At 51.9% G+C, this 18,138-nt stretch overlaps 1 protein-coding gene and 1 long non-coding RNA gene across 2 annotated transcripts; both read left to right on the forward strand.

The window, feature by feature from the left end:
• Positions 1–549: 549 nt before the first annotated feature.
• On the forward strand, positions 550–14,352 carry LOC121842879 (mothers against decapentaplegic homolog 3). Its single transcript, XM_042312665.1, has 5 exons — positions 550–978; positions 3,523–3,735; positions 5,967–6,104; positions 6,747–6,891; positions 13,932–14,352. The coding sequence occupies exons 1-5, from the start codon at positions 906–908 to the stop codon at positions 14,053–14,055; spliced, it is 693 nt and encodes a 230-aa protein (XP_042168599.1). The 5' UTR covers positions 550–905; the 3' UTR covers positions 14,056–14,352.
• LOC121842880 lies at positions 6,898–8,685 on the forward strand. The gene is made up of 2 exons (XR_006081348.1): positions 6,898–7,801; positions 7,864–8,685. It is a non-coding gene; the product is annotated as an uncharacterized LOC121842880 (long non-coding RNA).
• Positions 14,353–18,138: the final 3,786 nt, after the last annotated feature.

The raw sequence follows: 18,138 nt of genomic DNA on the forward strand, positions 1-18,138 counted from the left end.
GGAGTAGAACCAACTCAGAACCAACTCAGCCAATACATTCAGTACATTCAGCCTGTCAGGAGTAGAACCAACTCAGTCAGTACATTCAGCCTGTCAGGAGTAGAACCAACTCAGTCAGTACATTCAGCCTGTTGGGAGTAGAACCAACTCAGTCAATACATTCAGCCTGTTGGGAGTAGAACCAACTCAGTCAGTACATTCAGCCTGTTGGGAGTAGAACCAACTCAGTCAGTACATTCAGCCTGTCAGGAGTAGAACCAACTCAGCCAATACATTCAGCCTGTTGGGAGTAGAACCAACTCAGTCAATACATTCAGCCTGTTGGGAGTAGAACCAACTCAGTCAATACATTCAGCCTGTCAGGAGTAGAACCAACTCAGTCAATACATTCAGCCTGTTGGGAGTAGAACCAACTCAGTCAATACATTCAGCCTGTTGGGAGTAGAACCAACTCAGCCAGTACATTCAGCCTGTTGGGAGTAGAACCAACTCAGTCAGTACATTCAGCCTGTCGGGAGTAGAACCAACTCAGTCAGTACATTCAGCCTGTCAGGAGTAGAACCAACTCAGTCAGTACATTCAGCCTGTCAGGAGTAGAACCAACTCAGTCAATACATTCAGCCTGTCAGGAGTAGAACCAACTCAGTCAGTACATTCAGCCTGTTTTCTACTGGGTTCCCCTTCCCTTCCCTGAATAAAAGCATTGGCCGAGAGCGCAATGACAAAGGGCGTTGTTAATATGCATATGTGGAGCAGTGTAGGGGCCTTTGGGACATGTTATTAGAAGGAACCTACCAACCAATCATTGTTTACTCTATTTGCTGTTGTTTACTAGTGGTGTGTGTGTTTCAGAGACTCCTCCACCTGGCTATCTCAGTGAAGATGGGGAGACCAGTGATCACCTGATGAACCACAGCATGGACACCAGTTCACCCAACCTGTCACCAAACCCAGTGTCTCCAACACACAGCAATTTAGGTAAGCATTAGGACTGGGTATGACCATGGACCTTACAATACAATATTATCACCATACTTAGGTGCCGAGGCTGTATGTGTTGCCATTCAATACTGCAATTTGAAATTGCCAACATATTGCTCTCCAAATGTCTGCTGCAGAGAGATGAGAGGGCATGAGCATTTTTTTGTTTGTGTAGTTACCTCGGACAAAAAACAAATACAAAAATTGCTAGCTGGTTGTCTGTTTGGGGATGTTTATTTGTGAGATTGAGACTGTGTGTGTGTGTGTGTGTGTGTGTGTGTGTGTGTGTGTGTGTGTGTGTGCTATCTAGTGGACAAGTGTTGCACCGCAGCCCTCCCTCGGGAAGCCAGTCCACTGCTCCGTATTGTAACAGAGGAAACCCGGTCTGAGCCCAGAGCTGTGGCCAACTCAGTCAGCCCACACTGACATCAATGATAATATCCTGTTTATTAAATCACTGTTTCTGGCCCAAGCTACTATAGAAAAAAACAAAGACTGGGCCTTCACATGGGCCCAGACAGTTCACTGTACTTCAAATAGACTGGGCCTTCACATGGGCCCAGACAGTTCACTGTACTTCAAATAGACTGGGCCTTCACATGGGCCCAGACAGTTCACTGTACTTCAAATAGACTGGGCCTTCACATGGGCCCAGACAGTTCACTGTACTTCAAATAGACTGGGCCTTCACATGGGCCCAGACAGTTCACTGTACTTCAAATAGACTGGGCCTTCAACATGGGCCCAGACAGTTCACTGTACTTCAAATAGACTGGGCCTTCACATGGGCCCAGACAGTTCACTGTACTTCAAATAGACTGGGCCTTCACATGGGCCCAGACAGTTCACTGTACATCAAATAGACTGGGCCTTCACATGGGCCCAGACAGTTCACTGTACATCAAATAGACTGGGCCTTCACATGGGCCCAGACAGTTCACTGTACTTCAAATAGACTGGGCCTTCACATGGGCCCAGACAGTTCACTGTACTTCAAATAGACTGGGCCTTCACATGGGCCCAGACAGTTCACTGTACATCAAATAGACTGGGCCTTCACATGGGCCCAGACAGTTCACTGTACTTCAAATAGACTGGGCCTTCACATGGGCCCAGACAGTTCACTGTACTTCAAATAGACTGGGCCTTCACATGGGCCCAGACAGTTCACTGTACTTCAAATAGACTGGGCCTTCACATGGGCCCAGACAGTTCACTGTACTTCAAATAGACTGGGCCTTCACATGGGCCCAGACAGTTCACTGTACTTCAAATAGACTGGGCCTTCACATGGGCCCAGACAGTTCACTGTACTTCAAATAGACTGGGCCTTCACATGGGCCCAGACAGTTCACTGTACTTCAAATAGACTGGGCCTTCACATGGGCCCAGACAGTTCACTGTACTTCAAATAGACTGGGCCTTCACATGGGCCCAGACAGTTCACTGTACTTCAAAGGTAAATGTTGGAAGTAGTTAGAAGGAAAAGTACAAATAAATCTTTGCTGTTACGAGAACTGTGCAAGCGTTTGCTGAATGTTTTGGTTACGGAACCCTGTAATTTGCCGTTGTCTCCACTGTCTCTGCGTGAGGGCCGAGGGAACTGGCAGACTTTGTCCTGGTTGTTTTTCTCCCTCTCTTCTTATTCCATATTCCATCTTTATGTCCTCTACTTCCCTGGCTCTGCTGTTCTCTCTCTCTTCAGTCTCCCTCTGTCTTTATGTCCTCTACTTCCCTGGCTCTGCTGTTCTCTCTCTCTTCAGTCTCCCTCTGTCTTTATGTCCTCTACTTCCCTGGCTCTGCTGTTCTCTCTCTCTTCAGTCTCCCTCTGTCTTTATGTCCTCTACTTCCCTGGCTCTGCTGTTCTCTCTCTCTTCAGTCTCCCTCTGTCTTTATGTCCTCTACTTCCCTGGCTCTGCTGTTCTCTCTCTCTTCAGTCTCCCTCTGTCTTTATATCCTCTACTTCCCTGGCTCTGCTGTTCTCTCTCTCTTCAGTCTTCCTCTGTCTTTATGTCCTCTACTTCCCTGGCTCTGCTGTTCTCTCTCTCTTCAGTCTCCCTCTGTCTTTATATCCTCTACTTCCCTGGCTCTGCTGTTCTCTCTCTCTTCAGTCTTCCTCTGTCTTTATGTCCTCTACTTCCCTGGCTCTGCTGTTCTCTCTCTTCAGTCTCCCTCTGTCTTTATATCCTCTACTTCCCTGGCTCTGCTGTTCTCTCTCTCTTCAGTCTTCCTCTGTCTTTATGTCCTCTACTTCCCTGGCTCTGCTGTTATCTCTCTTCAGTCTCCCTCTGTCTTTATATCTTCACATTGTACCCACCTCTGTCTCTCTCTGTCTGTCTGTCTGTCTCTGTCTGTCTCTCTCTGTCTGTCTGTCTCTCTCTCTCTGTGTCTGTCTCTATCTGTTTGTGTCTGTCTCTCTCTGTGTTCTGTGTTTTACTCTGTAGTAGTCCCATATAGTTGATATTGGTAAAGGCTTAGTCCCAAGTAGGATGCTCAATAACTATCTAAAGTGTTTCCCCATGTCTCTCCTGTGTCTGTCAGACCTACAGCCTGTGATGTACTGTGAACCAGCCTTCTGGTGTTCTATCTCCTACTACGAGCTGAACCAGCGGGTGGGCGAGACCTTCCACGCCTCCCAGCCGTCCCTCACCGTGGACGGCTTCACCGACCCCTCCAACTCAGAGCGCTTCTGCCTGGGCCTCCTCTCCAACGTCAACCGTAACGCCGCTGTGGAGCTGACACGCAGACACATCGGTACTGACGCTTTGAAAATAAACCCCCTGATGCTCGGTCATTGACATGAGGGGAAAGTGGAATGGAACAGCAGTGTTAGATGGGATAACTAGTCAACTCTAGGACTACCCCTACTTCCAACCTGAACCACCTGTACTGGCCACACATGGTAGCAACTTGAAACAGAATTGTGTTATTCACACCAGAGTACAGAGAAAGAGATGTTTTATTAGCCAATACCTTAGGTCAGGGGTGGGGGCCTTAGGTCGGGGTGGGGGCCTTAGGTCGGGGGTGGGGGCTTAGGTTGGGGGTGGGGCCTTGGGGGCTTAGGTCGGGGGTGGGGGTTAGGTTGGGGGTGGGGCCTTAGGTCGGGGGGCGGGGCAAATAGATTCACACCACGGGATGATTTTTGTCAGAGAGAATGGTCAAGGGGCCAGAACATAATTATAATATTTTGTACACTGCTAAGCCCAAAATGAAATTGCATTTGAAAATAACAATCATTTCATACCTTGATTACAGTGAGACACGATCACATATGTCCATTTTTTGAGGGGGGAATACTTGGGAACAAGTTTCCTAAATACAGTGCATTCTGAAAGTATTCAGTCATCTTGACTTTTTCCACATTTTGTTACGTTACAGATTTATTCTAAAATGTATTCCATTACACACAGTACCCCATAATGACCAAGCACTAACAGGTTTTTAGAAATGTTTGCAAATGTATAAAAAAATATATATAAACGAATACCTTATTTTACATAAGTATTCAGACCCTTTGCTATGAGACTCGAAATTGAACTCAGCGGTATCATTTCCATTGATCATCCTTGAGATGTTTCTACAACTTGATTGGAGTCCACCTGTGGTAAATTCAATTGATTTAACATGATTTGTAAAGGCGCACACACCTGTCTATATAAGGTCCCACAGTTGACAGTGCATGTCAGGGCAAAAGCCAAGCCATGAGGCACAGATCTGGGGAAGGGTACCAAACAAATGTCTACAGCATTGAAGGTCCCCAAGAACACAGTGGCCTCCATCGTTCTTAAATGGAAGAAGTTTGGAACCACCAAGACTCTTCCTAGAGCTGGCTGCCCGGCCAAACTGAGCAATTGGGGGAGAAGGGCCTTGGTCAGGGAGGTGACCAAGAACCCAATGGTCACTCTGACAGAGCTCCAGAGTTCCTCTGTGGAAATGGATGTCATCTGGAAGGTTCTCCCATCTCTGCAGCACTCCATCAATCAGGCCTTTATGGTAGAGTGGCCAGACGGAAGCCACTCCTCAGTAAGAGGCACTTGACAGCCCGCTTGGAGTTTGCCAAAAGGCACCTAAAGACTCTGACCATGAGAGAGAGGTCTTCTCAGGTCTGATGAAACCAAGATGAAACCAAGATTGGTTTCTCTTTGATCTGAATGCCAAGCATCGCGTCTGGAGGGAACCTGGCACTATCCCTACGGTGAAGCATGGTGGTGGCAGCATCATGCTGTGGGATTGTTTTTCAGCGTCAGGGACTGGGAGACTAGTCAGGATCTAGGGAAAGATGAACAGAGCAAAGTACAGAGATCCTTGATTAAAACCTGCTTCAGAGCGCTCAGGACCTCAGACTGGGGAAAAGGTTCATTTTCCAACAGGACAACGACCCTAAGCACACAGCCAAGACAACGCAGGACTGGCTTCGGGACAAGTCTCAATGTTCTTAAGTGGCCCAGCCAAGGCTGGACTTGAACCTGATGGAACATCTCTGGAGAGACCTGAAAATAGCTGTGCAGCGACGCTCACCATCCAAGCTGACAGAGCTTGAGAGGATCTATAGAGAAGAATGGGAGAAACTACCCAAATACAGGTGTGTCAAGCTTGTAGCATCATACCTAAGAAGACTTGAGTCTGTAATCGCTGCCAAAGGTGCTTCAACAAAGTGCTGAGTAAAGGGTCTGAATACTGATGGAAATGTGATATTCCAGTTTTCTATTTTTAATACATTTGTAAAAATGTAAAATAAATGTTGCTTTTTCATTATAGAGTATTGTGTGTAGATTGATGAGGGGGGGGGATGATTTTAATCCATTTTAGTATAAGGCTAACGTAACAAAGTGGGAAAGGTCAAAGGGTCTGAATACCTTCTGAATGCACTGTATTTAGGTATACATCACATGTTCGTTGTCATCCGTGTTCAGAATTGAATGGTCTGTGTGTTCACATCAGGAGTGGTTCTGGTTCTAGACAGATGGTTGTCTGTATGTCTGCAGGCAGAGGGGTACGTTTGTACTATATTGGAGGAGAGGTGTTTGCAGAGTGCCTCAGCGACAGTGCCATCTTCGTCCAGAGTCCCAACTGTAACCAGCGTTACGGCTGGCACCCCGCCACGGTCTGCAAGATCCCCCCAGGTGAGAGCTGAGAAGGGTGTGTGTGTGTGTGTGTGTGGCAAAGAGAGCGAGACAAAAGGTTGACACACAGTAGGTTAATTTCCACAATGAGTGTGGTTACTCACCAACACACACACGCTCACACACATACACGCTCACACACATACACACACACGCACACACACACGCTCACACACACACACGCTCACACACATACACGCTCACACACATACACGCTCACACACATACACACACACGCTCACACACACACACGCTCACACACATACACGCTCACACACATACACACACACGCTCACACACACACACGCTCACACACATACACGCTCACACACATACACGCACACACACACGCTCACACACACACACGCTCACACACATACACGCTCACACACATACACGCTCACACACATACACACACACGCTCACACACATACACGCTCACACACATACACACACACGCTCACACACATACACGCTCACACACATACACACACACGCTCACACACACACGCTCACACACATACACGCTCACACACATACACGCTCACACACATACACGCTCACACACGTACGACACACACACCTCATTCATTGTGTCTTGACGGTAACGGTTTGTCGGACGGTTGTGTGACGGTTCCGTAGGCTGCAACCTGAAGATCTTTAACAACCAGGAGTTTGCTGCCCTGCTGGCCCAGTCGGTGAACCAGGGCTTCGAGGCGGTCTACCAGCTCACCAGGATGTGCACCATCCGCATGAGCTTCGTCAAGGGCTGGGGAGCAGAGTACAGGTAACACACAGTCCACAGCGACACGCTCTCATTAAGGGTTAATGTATTAAACCAGAGTCCCCCCTGTCGGTCGTTGATACCATGCTCCTACCTGATTAGCTGAATAGGTGATTCAGATGAGACGGTACAGGAATGGAGAAACTATGAGGGATGACTGAGGGGTGCAAGGTTAAATAACTATGTGGGATGTCTGAGGGGTGCAGAGACAGTCTGGGATATTAAACAGAACACCCTGATAGGATATTGTATACAGTGGCTCATGCAGGAGTCTGATGGTAGCAGAGACAGAACACCCTGATAGGTTCTTGTATACAGTGGCTCATGCAGGAGTCTGATGGTAGCAGAGACAGTCTGGGATATTAAATAGAACACCCTGATAGGTTATTGTATACAGTGGCTCATGCAGGAGTCTGATGGTAGCAGAGACAGAACACCCTGATAGGTTGTTGTATACAGTGGCTCATTCAGAAGTCCAATGGTAGCAGAGACAGAACACCCTGATAGGTTGTTGTATACAGTGGCTCATGCAGGAGTCTGATGGTAGCAGAGACAGAACACCCTGATAGGTTATTGTATACAGTGGCTCATTCAGGAGTCTGATGGTAGCAGAGACAGAACACCCTGATAGGTTATTGTATACAGTGGCTCATTCAGGAGTCTAATGGTAGCAGAGACAGAACACCCTGATAGGTTCTTGTATACAGTGGCTCATGCAGGAGTCTGATGGTAGCAGAGACAGAACACCCTGATAGGTTGTTGTATACAGTGGCTCATTCAGGAGTCTGATGGTAGCAGAGACAGTCTGGGATATTAAATAGAACACCCTGATAGGTTATTGTATACAGTGGCTCATGCAGGAGTCTGATGGTAGCAGAGACAGTCTGGGATATTAAATAGAACACCCTGATAGGTTGTTGTATACAGTGGCTCATGCAGGAGTCTGATGGTAGCAGAGACAGAACACCCTGATAGGTTATTGTATACAGTGGCTCATGCAGGAGTCGGTCCTTACACTCTAGAGGCCTTTTTTCAAGTCCTTGCTTCCCCCTCTGTATTCCTAGAACAATAAGCATTCATCTATTGTGATCACAGCTACCCACCTCTGTCTTCTCCTCCTCCTCTTCTCCTCCTCCTCTTCTTCTCCTCTCTTCTTCTCCTCTCTCTTCTCCTCCTCTCTCTTCTCCTCTCTCTTCTCCTCTTCTTCTCATCCTCTATAATGATGAAGTGCTCTGACAGACAGAGCTGCTGTCTTGATATATCATTCATCACTGTGGACTGTGCTGGAGTATGACTGCTAGTAGTTCTCTAGCCTGGCAGAGACACAGTGAGGGAAGCAGGAGTATGGCTGCTAGTAGTTCTCTGGCCTGGCAGACACAGTGAGGTTGAAGCAGGAGTATGGCTGCTAGTAGTTCTCTGGCCTGGCAGAGACACAGTGAGGGAAGCAGGAGTATGGCTGCTAGTAGTTCTCTGGCCTGGCAGACACAGTGAGGGAAGCAGGAGTATGGCTGCTAGTAGTTCTCTGGCCTGGCAGACACACAGTGGGGAAGCAGGAGTATGGCTGCTAGTAGTTCTCTGGCCTGGCAGACACACAGTGAGGGAAGCAGGAGTATGGCTGCTAGTAGTTCTCTGGCCTGGCAGACACACAGTGGGGGAAGCAGGAGTATGGCTGCTAGTAGTTCTCTGGCCTGGCAGAGACACAGTGAGGGAAGCAGGAGTATGGCTGCTAGTAGTTCTCTGGCCTGGCAGACACACAGTGAGGGAAGCAGGAGTATGGCTGCTAGTAGTTCTCTGGCAGACACACAGTGAGGGAAGCAGGAGTATGGCTGCTAGTAGTTCTCTGGCAGACACACAGTGAGGGAAGCAGGAGTATGGCTGCTAGTAGTTCTCTGGCAGACACACAGTGAGGGAAGCAGGAGTATGGCTGCTAGTAGTTCTCTGGCAGACACACAGTGGGGGGGTTTAATGTCAAGGAGACGTGGGGGGAACCGGGAGGAGAGGTATTGAGATCAATAGCCCAAGCCGGTCTGAAGTGGCTACTTTTATTTCAACTGTTTCTCCCAAGTGCCAGGACGCCAAGGGAACGTGAGGGGGAGAGAATGGAAACAAAATAATGAACCATTTTCTCTTGCTTTAATCCACCGATGGTTTCATTTTTAGTCACTGCCCAGCTATGCTTCTTTTTCCCCTGTGCAATCCCTCACTCAAATATTTAGTTGTAATGAACTAATCATGCGCATGCCGTAGGTACATTTGTACAGACGTTTTCCATCAGCAGCCATTGATAAATTTTACATGTGTTTCCACAATAAGAAAAAGACCAGCTCAGCCCAGCACACAGGGCTGAGACAGAGAGGGAGTTGTGTAAGGGGGATGGAATGCAGGAAAGAGGGGAGGGTAGAGTGGGGTAGGCTGGAGACACGGGGGAGGCTGGAGACACGGGGGAGGCTGGAGACACGGGGGAGGCTGGAGACACGGGGGAGGCTGAGACACGGAGGGAGGCTGGGGACACGGAGGGAGGGAGGGAGGCTGGAGACACGGAGGGGGAGGGAGGGAGGGAGGCTGGAGACACGGAGGGGGAGGGAGGGAGGGAGGGAGGCTGGAGACACGGAGGGGGAGGGAGGGAGGGAGGCTGGAGACACGGAGGGGGAGGGAGGGAGGGAGGCTGGAGACACGGAGGGGGAGGGAGGGAGGCTGGAGACACGGAGGGAGGGAGGGAGGCTGGAGACACGGAGGGAGGGAGGGAGGCTGGAGACACGGAGGGAGGGAGGGAGGCTGGAGACACGGGGCGAGGCTGGAGACACGGAGGGAGGGAGGGAGGTAGGCAGGAGACACGGAGGGAGGTAGGCAGGAGACACGGAGGGAGGGAGGCTGGAGACACGGAGGGAGGGAGGCTGGAGACACGGGGCGAGGCTGGAGACACGCAGGGAGGGAGGGAGGCTGGAGACACGGAGGGAGGGAGGGAGGCTGGAGACACGGAGGGAGGGAGGCTGGAGACACGGAGGGAGGTAGGCAGGAGACACGGAGGGAGGCTGGAGACACGGAGGGAGGGAGGCTGGAGACACGGGGCGAGGCTGGAGACACGCAGGGAGGGAGGGAGGCTGGAGACACGGAGGGAGGGAGGGAGGCTGGAGACACGGAGGGAGGGAGGGAGGCTGGAGACACGGAGGGAGGGAGGGAGGCTGGAGACACGGAGGGAGGGAGGGAGGCTGGAGACACGGAGGGAGGGAGGGAGGCTGGAGACACGGAGGGAGAGAGGGAGGCTGGAGACACGGACGGAGGGAGGCAGGAGACACGGAGGGAGGCAGGAGACACGGAGGGAGGCAGGAGACACGGAGGGAGGGAGGGAGGCTGAAAGACACGGAGGAGGCTGAAAGACACGGAGCAAGGCTGAAAGACACGGAGGGAGGGAGGCAGGAGACACGGAGGGAGGGAGGCAGGAGACACGGAGGGAAGGGGGCTGGAGACACGGAGGGAAGGGGGCTGGAGACACGGAGGGAAGGGGGCTGGAGACACGGAGGGAAGGGGGCTGGAGACACGGAGGGAAGGGGGCTGGAGACACGGAGGGAAGGGGGCTGGAGACACGGAGGGAAGGGGGCTGGAGACACGGAGGGAAGGGGGCTGGAGACACGGAGGGAGGGAGGCTGGAGACACGGAGGGAGGGAGGCTGGAGACACGGAGGGAGGGAGGCTGGAGACACGGATGGAGGGAGGCTGGAGACACGGAGGGAGGGAGGCTGGAGACACGGAGGGAGGGAGGCTGGAGACACGGAGGGAGGGAGGCTGGAGACACGGAGGGAGGGAGGCTGGAGACACGGAGGGAGGGAGGCTGGAGACACGGAGGGAGGGAGGGAGGCTGAAGACACGGAGGGAGGGAGGGAGGCTGAAAGGCACGGAGGGAGGGAGGGAGGCAGAAGACACGGAGGGAGGGAGGGAGGCTGGAGACACGGGGGAGGGAGGCTGAAGACACGGAGGGAGGGAGGGAGGCAGAAGACACGGAGGGAGGGAGGCTGAAAGACACGGAGGGAGGGAGGGAGGCTGGAGACACGGGGGAGGCTGGAGGGAGGGAGGGAGGCTGGAGACACGGAGGGAGGGACGGAGGCTGGAGACACGGAGGGAGGGAGGCTGGAGACACGGAGGGAGGGAGGCTGGAGACACGGAGGGAGGGAGGGAGGCTGGAGACACGGAGGGAGGGAGGGAGGCTGGAGACACGGAGGGAGGGAGGGAGGCTGGAGACACGGGGCGAGGCTGGAGACACGGACGGAGGGAGGCAGGAGACACGGAGGGAGGCAGGAGACACGGAGGGAGGCAGGAGACACGGAGGGAGGGAGGGAGCGAGGCTGAAAGACACGGAGCGAGGCTGAAAGACACGGAGCGAGGCTGAAAGACACGGAGGGAGGGAGGGAGGCAGGAGACACGGAGGGAGGGAGGCAGGAGACACGGAGGGAGGGAGGCAGAAGACACGGAAGGGGGCTGGAGACACGGAGGGAAGGGGGCTGGAGACACGGAGGGAGGGAGGCTGGAGACACGGAGGGAGGGAGGCTGGAGACACGGAGGGAGGGAGGCTGGAGACACGGAGGGAGGGAGGCTGGAGACACGGAGGGAGGGAGGCTGGAGACACGGAGGGAGGGAGGGAGGCTGGAGACACGGAGGGAGGGAGGCTGGAGACACGGAGGGAGGGAGGGAGGCTGGAGACACGGAGGGAAGGAGGCTGGAGACACGGAGGGAGGGAGGCTGAAGACACGGAGGGAGGGAGGGAGGGAGGCTGAAAGGGAGGGAGGGAGGCTGAAAGGCACGGAGGGAGGCTGAAGACACGGAGGGAGGCTGAAAGACACGGAGGGAGGGAGGGAGGCAGAAGACACGGAGGGAGGGAGGCTGAAAGACACGGAGGGAGGGAGGGAGGCTGGAGACACGGGGGAGGCTGGAGACACGGGGGAGGCTGGAGACACGGGGGAGGCTGGAGACACGGGGGAGGCTGGAGACACGGGGGAGGCTGGAGACACGGAGGCAGGGAGGCTGGAGACACGGAGGGAGGGAGGCTGGAGGGAGGGAGGCTGGAGACACGGAGGGAGGGAGGCTGGAGACACGGAGGGAGGGAGGCTGGAGACACGGAGGGAGGGAGGCTGGAGACACGGAGGGAGGGAGGGAGGCTGGAGACACGGAGGGAGGGAGGGAGGCTGGAGACACGGAGGGAGGGAGGGAGGGAGGCTGAAAGACGCGGAGGGAGGCTGGAGACGCGGAGGGAGGCTGGAGACGCGGAGGGAGGCTGGAGACGCGGAGGGAGGCTGGAGACGCGGAGGGAGGCTGGAGACGCAGAGGGATGGAGGGAGGAAGGCAGAAGACACGGTGGGAGGCTGGAGACACGGAGGGAGGGAGGCTGAAAGACACGGTGGGAGGCTGGAGACATGGAGGGAGGGAGGCTGAAAGACACGGAGGGAGGCTGAAAGACACGGAGGGAGGCTGAAAGACACGGAGGGAGGGAGGAAGGCAGAAGACACGGAGGGAGGCTGGAGACACGGAGGGAGGGAGGCTGGAGACACGGAGGGAGGGAGGCTGGAGACACGGAGGGAGGGAGGGAGGCTGAAAGACGCGGAGGGAGGCTGGAGACGCGGAGGGAGGCTGGAGACGCGGAGGGAGGCTGGAGACGCGGAGGGAGGCTGAGACGCGGAGGGAGGCTGGAGACGCGGAGGGCGGCTGGAGACGCGGAGGGATGGAGGGAGGAAGGCTGGAGACACGGAGGGAGGCAGGCAGAAGACACGGAGGGAGGCTGAAAGACACGGAGGGAGGCTGAAAGACACGGAGGGAGGCTGAAGACACGGAGGGAGGCTGAAAGACACGGAGGGAGGGAGTGAGGAAGGCAGAAGACACGGAGGGAGGCTGGAGACACCGAGGGAGGCAGGCAGAAGGCACGGAGGGAGGCTGAAAGACACGGAGGGAGGCTGAAAGACGCAGAGGGAGGCAGAAGACGCGGAGGCTGGCTGGAGACGCGGAGGGAGGGAGGCTGGCTGGAGACGCGGAGGGGAGGGAGGCTGGCTGGAGACGCGGAGGGGAGGGAGGCTGGCTGGAGACGCGGAGGGAGGGAGGCTGGCTGGCTGGAGACGCAGAGGGAAACACGGAGGGAGGCTGGCTGGAGACGCGGAGGGAGGGAGTGTGGCACTGTGCTTCTGTCCCAGGGTGGGACGTCGTGTGCTCTCCTTGTCCCTTCAGACAGAAAGGCAATGGTTCACTGTTGACTTTTACCAACGTAGTATTACTGCCCAGTCTACGCTAGCCTGGTTCCAGATCACTGTAGTGTTACTGCCCAGTCTACACTAGCCTGGTTCCAGATCACTGTAGTATTACTGCCCAGTCTACGCTAGCCTGGTTCCAGATCACTGTAGTGTTACTGCCCACATTTGGGCAGTCTTGTTTTGAACAGAAATGCAATAGTTCTTTGTATCAGTCTAAAACTTTGCACATACACTGCTGCCATCTAGTGGCCAAAATATAAATTGCAGCTGGGCTGGAATAATACATAATGGCCTTTCTCTTGCATTTCAAAGATGATGGTACAAAAAAAATACAAATGAACGGTTGTTTTTTTCATTGTATTATCTTTTACCAGATCTGTTATGTTCTACTACATTCCTTTCACATTTCCACAAACTTCAAAGTGTTTCCTTTCAAATGGTACCAATGACATGCATATCCTTGCTTTAGGGCCTGAGTTACATGCAGTTAGATTTGGGTATGTCATTTCGGCGAAAATTGAAAAATGGGGGCGGTTCCTCCTCCCACTGAGAAGGATCTGCTTTGAGTTGTATGATATATTTAAGCAATAAGGCACAAGGGTGTGTGGTATATGGCCAATATACCAAAGCTAAGGGCTGTTCTTATGCAAGTCTTATTCACAAACTCACACACTGTGTTGAAAACCTACAAGAAAATGGATGAGTCTTTGTCACTGTCATACAGGTATAATCCAGATCCTAGTTGATTGTGTCCTGCAGTGAACTATCCTATCTCTTATGTCTCCTCCTCCTCCTCTTCGGTGTCTCTATCCAGGCGACAGACCGTGACCAGCACCCCTTGTTGGATCGAGCTGCACCTCAACGGTCCCCTGCAGTGGCTGGACAAGGTGCTCATGCAAATGGGTTCCCCCAGCATCCGCTGCTCCAGCGTGTCGTAGGAATACTCTCCCCACCGTCTCTGTGACAGCACCAGTGAATTAAACAGACTAGAGACCATAGACACATCAACTAAAGGATCAGAAAGGGTTCGGCAGGCATTGAGAGAAGGCTTTGTGTCTTTGGAAGAAGAGCCTGTAGGCTGAGAAAGCCTAACCCTCGTCTGTCACATACTCTCCCCAACCCTCGTCTGTCACATACTCTCCCCAACCCTCGTCTGTCACATACTCTCCCCAACCCTCGTCTGTCACATACTCTCCCCAACCCTCGTCTGTCACATACTCTCCCCAACCCTCGTCTGTCACATACTCTCCCCAACCCTCGTCTGTCACATACTCTCCTGTCACCTCCCCCAACCCTCGTCTGTCACATACTCTCCCCAACCCTCGTCTGTCACATACTCTCCCCAACCCTCGTCTGTCACATACTCTCACCCTCGTCTGTCACTACTCTCCCCAACCCTCGTCTGTCATATACTCTCCCCAACCCTCGTCTGTCACATACTCTCCCCAACCCTCGTCTGTCACATACTCTCCCCAACCCTCGTCTGTCACATACTCTCCCCAACCCTCGTCTGTCACATACTCTCCCCAACCCTCGTCTGTCACATACTCTCCCCAACCCTCGTCTGTCACATACTCTCCCCAACCCTCGTCTGTCACATACTCTCCCCAACCCTCGTCTGTCACATACTCTCCCCAACCCTCGTCTGTCACATACTCTCCCCAACCCTCGTCTGTCACATACTCTCCCCAACCCTCGTCTGTCACATACTCTCCCCAACCCTCGTCTGTCACATACTCTCCCCAACCCTCGTCTGTCACATACTCTCCCCAACCCTCGTCTGTCACATACTCTCCCCAACCCTCGTCTGTCACATACTCTCCCCAACCCTCGTCTGTCACATACTCTCCCCAACCCTCGTCTGTCACATCTCCCCAACCCTCGTCTGTCACATACTCTCCCCAACCCTCGTCTGTCACATACTCTCCCCAACCCTCGTCTGTCACATACTCTCCCCAACCCTCGTCTGTCACATACTCTCCCCAACCCTCGTCTGTCACATACTCTCCCCAACCCTCGTCTGTCACATACTCTCCCCAACCCTCGTCTGTCACATACTCTCCCCAACCCTCGTCTGTCACATACTCTCCCCATCCACACCAACTGACAGCACTTTTTTAACGTTTTTTTGTACATGTTTGTGGCAAAAGGGGGCGTGTGCATTAAAACAGGAAGGCGTTGTTATCGCCTCTATGTCATAGACATTTCTTTTTATTGAACATGTTTAATATGTCGGCATCTAGTGCCAACACCGCTGTAGCATGGGAGATGTTAAGGCATGAGATTCCTCCATTTTTCTTTTTCTGTTTTGGTTATCATTGTTAGTTGTACATATGTTTATGTAGCGCTGCTAGGTAATTACTAGATTGGGTGTTTGGGAATGGTGAGTGATACTGCTTTTTATATAGCATGCTGGACGAACATGAGGTTTTAACATTTCAGTGGAGACTGTTTCTATGGTTAGCTGGTTTTTTTCATTGTCTTTTTGTTGCAAATTTGTAGAATACCGCCCATTTTTTAGCTGATTGAAAATATATGAATTTGTCGTCATGAAATATGTTCCTCCCTTGCCACTTCTGAGTAGTGTGTAAAGGGAAATCTAGTAAGAAGCTTTTCTCCTGTCTGTCCAGTCCTCTGGATGGGTTTCCCATGTTCTCTAGTTTGTCCCGGAACAGTGCAGATCGTGTTTGTAATCCGTCTTTTTGGAAGCGCGCCAAATCTCTTTCCCGCACAGTCAGAGACCGTTGGGTTGTGGATTTGAACTGTCACCCAGATATCCTCTGACTGTCTGAGGAGTTTGACATAGCAGTGTATTTCTCAATACATCTGAAACTGTGGTTTGATTATCCATAGCATTTGACAAAATTAGAACTTTACAAAAATAGTTTTTGTATTTTACCCACTTTTTCTCTGCAATTTCGTGATATCCAATTACGATCCAATTATGATCTTGTGTCATCGCTGCAACTCCCCAATGGGCTCGGGAGAGGTGTAGGTCGAGCCGTACATCCTCCGAAATATGACACGCCAAGCCGCGCTTCTTAACACCCGCCCACTTAACCCAGAAGCCAACTGTACCAATGTGTCGGAGAAAACATCGTTCAACTGACGACCGAGGTCAGCCTGTAGGGGCCAGGCCCGCCACTAGGAGTTGCTAGAGCGCGATCAGGCAAATAAAGCCCCACCTGCCAAACACTCCCCTAACCCGGACAACACTGGGCCAATTTTGCGCTGCCCTATGAGGCTCCCGGTCACAGTCGTTTGTGACACTGCCTGAGATCGAACCCAGGTCTGCAGTGACGGCTCAGGCCTTAGACCGCTGAGCGACTTGGGAGGCCTTGACACAAACTTTTGTCATGGCAATGGTCGTGTTGAGCGACGTTGCCCCTGCATTTTTACAAGAAATCTCAAAGTCTGGGAATAGTTGATCCAATCATTTATATAAGCAAACATACTTCAAGGGGCAATTCTTAGTGTCCATTTTGGAAAAGTGACTATTGACTGCTTATGGGCATTGCAGAGTGTTGCCAGTCAGCTGTTGTTCTCAGAACCTAGGATTAAGCTAAGTATCTATAGACTATAGATACAGGAGTGTTCCTTCCTCATCTCTATTTTACTACAGAAGTGCAATGTTCTGTATTTTGTAATGAACCGCCATGCAAGACTGTATGGTGCTGATGTGAAAACCCTGAGAGGTGCACTATCACTTGTTAAAAGCTAGCTAGTCTGATCTCTCTCTCTCACACACACACCAGTTGCCATGCCCCCGTCCTTGGCTGATACCCGTCTCAATCTGCACATTTTCTAGGACTCCATGGGTTCCCCTGGAAGTGATAACTGTGGGTAAGAGTGGAACCTGTACTATGGTCTGTATTATTAGTGTTGTTTCATCACCGTTTCTTTGATGTAGTACTCACTCAGATCCAGCAGGGGTGCTACTCTCACCCCCAAAAAACATGTGTATATACATCTAGAAAAAAAATCAAATGCATGCTTATTTTCACACTCGTCCCCTTTCTTTTGTAATGTAGATTATATTTTGCTACCAAGTATTTTTGTAAAAAGGGGATGGTATAGCATTATATGCTCTGCTCCTGATGTCGTCACGGCGATTGAGACACACTGCTGTCAGGTGGAGAGGACAATGTTTTGGGGGAACGCAGATTTAGTTTTGTTTTATTTTGTTTTAAAGGAAATGTTAGCCCGACCTTGGTAATGTACATAGTAGGACCAAGTCCCCTTTTTGTCAGTCAGTACTTTCTTCAATACTCTACTCCTCTTATGAAATGCAGGATTTTAAGCCTTCTTACTGTGTACGTGGAAGTGTATGAGTGTGTGTTTCTATGAATATGACCATTGTGATCCTGATGGTTTTGGGCTAGAGGAGGACAGAAGGGATGTAGGGGGAGATCAGATCTCCCTGTAATGACCGACGGCACCGCTTATTATTACAATCCCCTCACTGAAGACTGCACTGTCTGGAATGGCACCCTACTACCCATAGGGCGCTGGTCAAAAGTAGTGCACTACTACCCATAGGGCGCTGGTCAAAAGTAGTGCACTACTACCCATAGGGCGCTGGTCAAAAGTAGTGCACTACTGCCCATAGGGCGCTGGTCAAAAGTAGTGCACTACTACCCATAGGGCGCTGGTCAAAAGTAGTGCACTACTACCCATAGGGCGCTGGTCAAAAGTAGTGCACTACTACCCATAGGGCGCTGGTCAAAAGTAGTGCACTACTACCCATAGGACGCTGGTCAAAAGTAGTGCACTACGTGCCATTCCAGATGCAGCCCATTTGTCTTTATTAGGAGTGGTCTGTGTTTTGGGTGTTTCCATTCCCATCTTACTGTATGGGGGTGCTTGGTCGAGGTGGAGGGAATTGAACCATGGTCTCCTACAGCACTTAGTTACTTAAGTGCATTGACCACCAGCTTCTGTCTTGACGCTAACCCAACGGTGATAACTGCTAGCCGTTATCGTTAGTGATGCTAACCCAACGGTGCTAACTGCTAGCAATT

The sequence above is a fragment of the Oncorhynchus tshawytscha genome, unplaced genomic scaffold (genome assembly GCF_018296145.1).
Source record: "Oncorhynchus tshawytscha isolate Ot180627B unplaced genomic scaffold, Otsh_v2.0 Un_contig_12202_pilon_pilon, whole genome shotgun sequence".
NCBI classification, from domain to species: domain Eukaryota; kingdom Metazoa; phylum Chordata; class Actinopteri; order Salmoniformes; family Salmonidae; genus Oncorhynchus; species Oncorhynchus tshawytscha.

Bases quoted from the DNA above. Each gene is read 5' to 3' on its own strand.
- LOC121842879 (XM_042312665.1), top strand. From the start codon at position 906: ATGAACCACAGCATGGACACCAGTTCACCCAACCTGTCACCAAACCCA. The intron at 979-3,522 runs GTAAGCATTAGG...TGTGTCTGTCAG, and splicing joins TCCAACACACAGCAATTTAG to ACCTACAGCCTGTGATGTAC. The intron at 6,105-6,746 runs GTGAGAGCTGAG...ACGGTTCCGTAG, and splicing joins GGTCTGCAAGATCCCCCCAG to GCTGCAACCTGAAGATCTTT.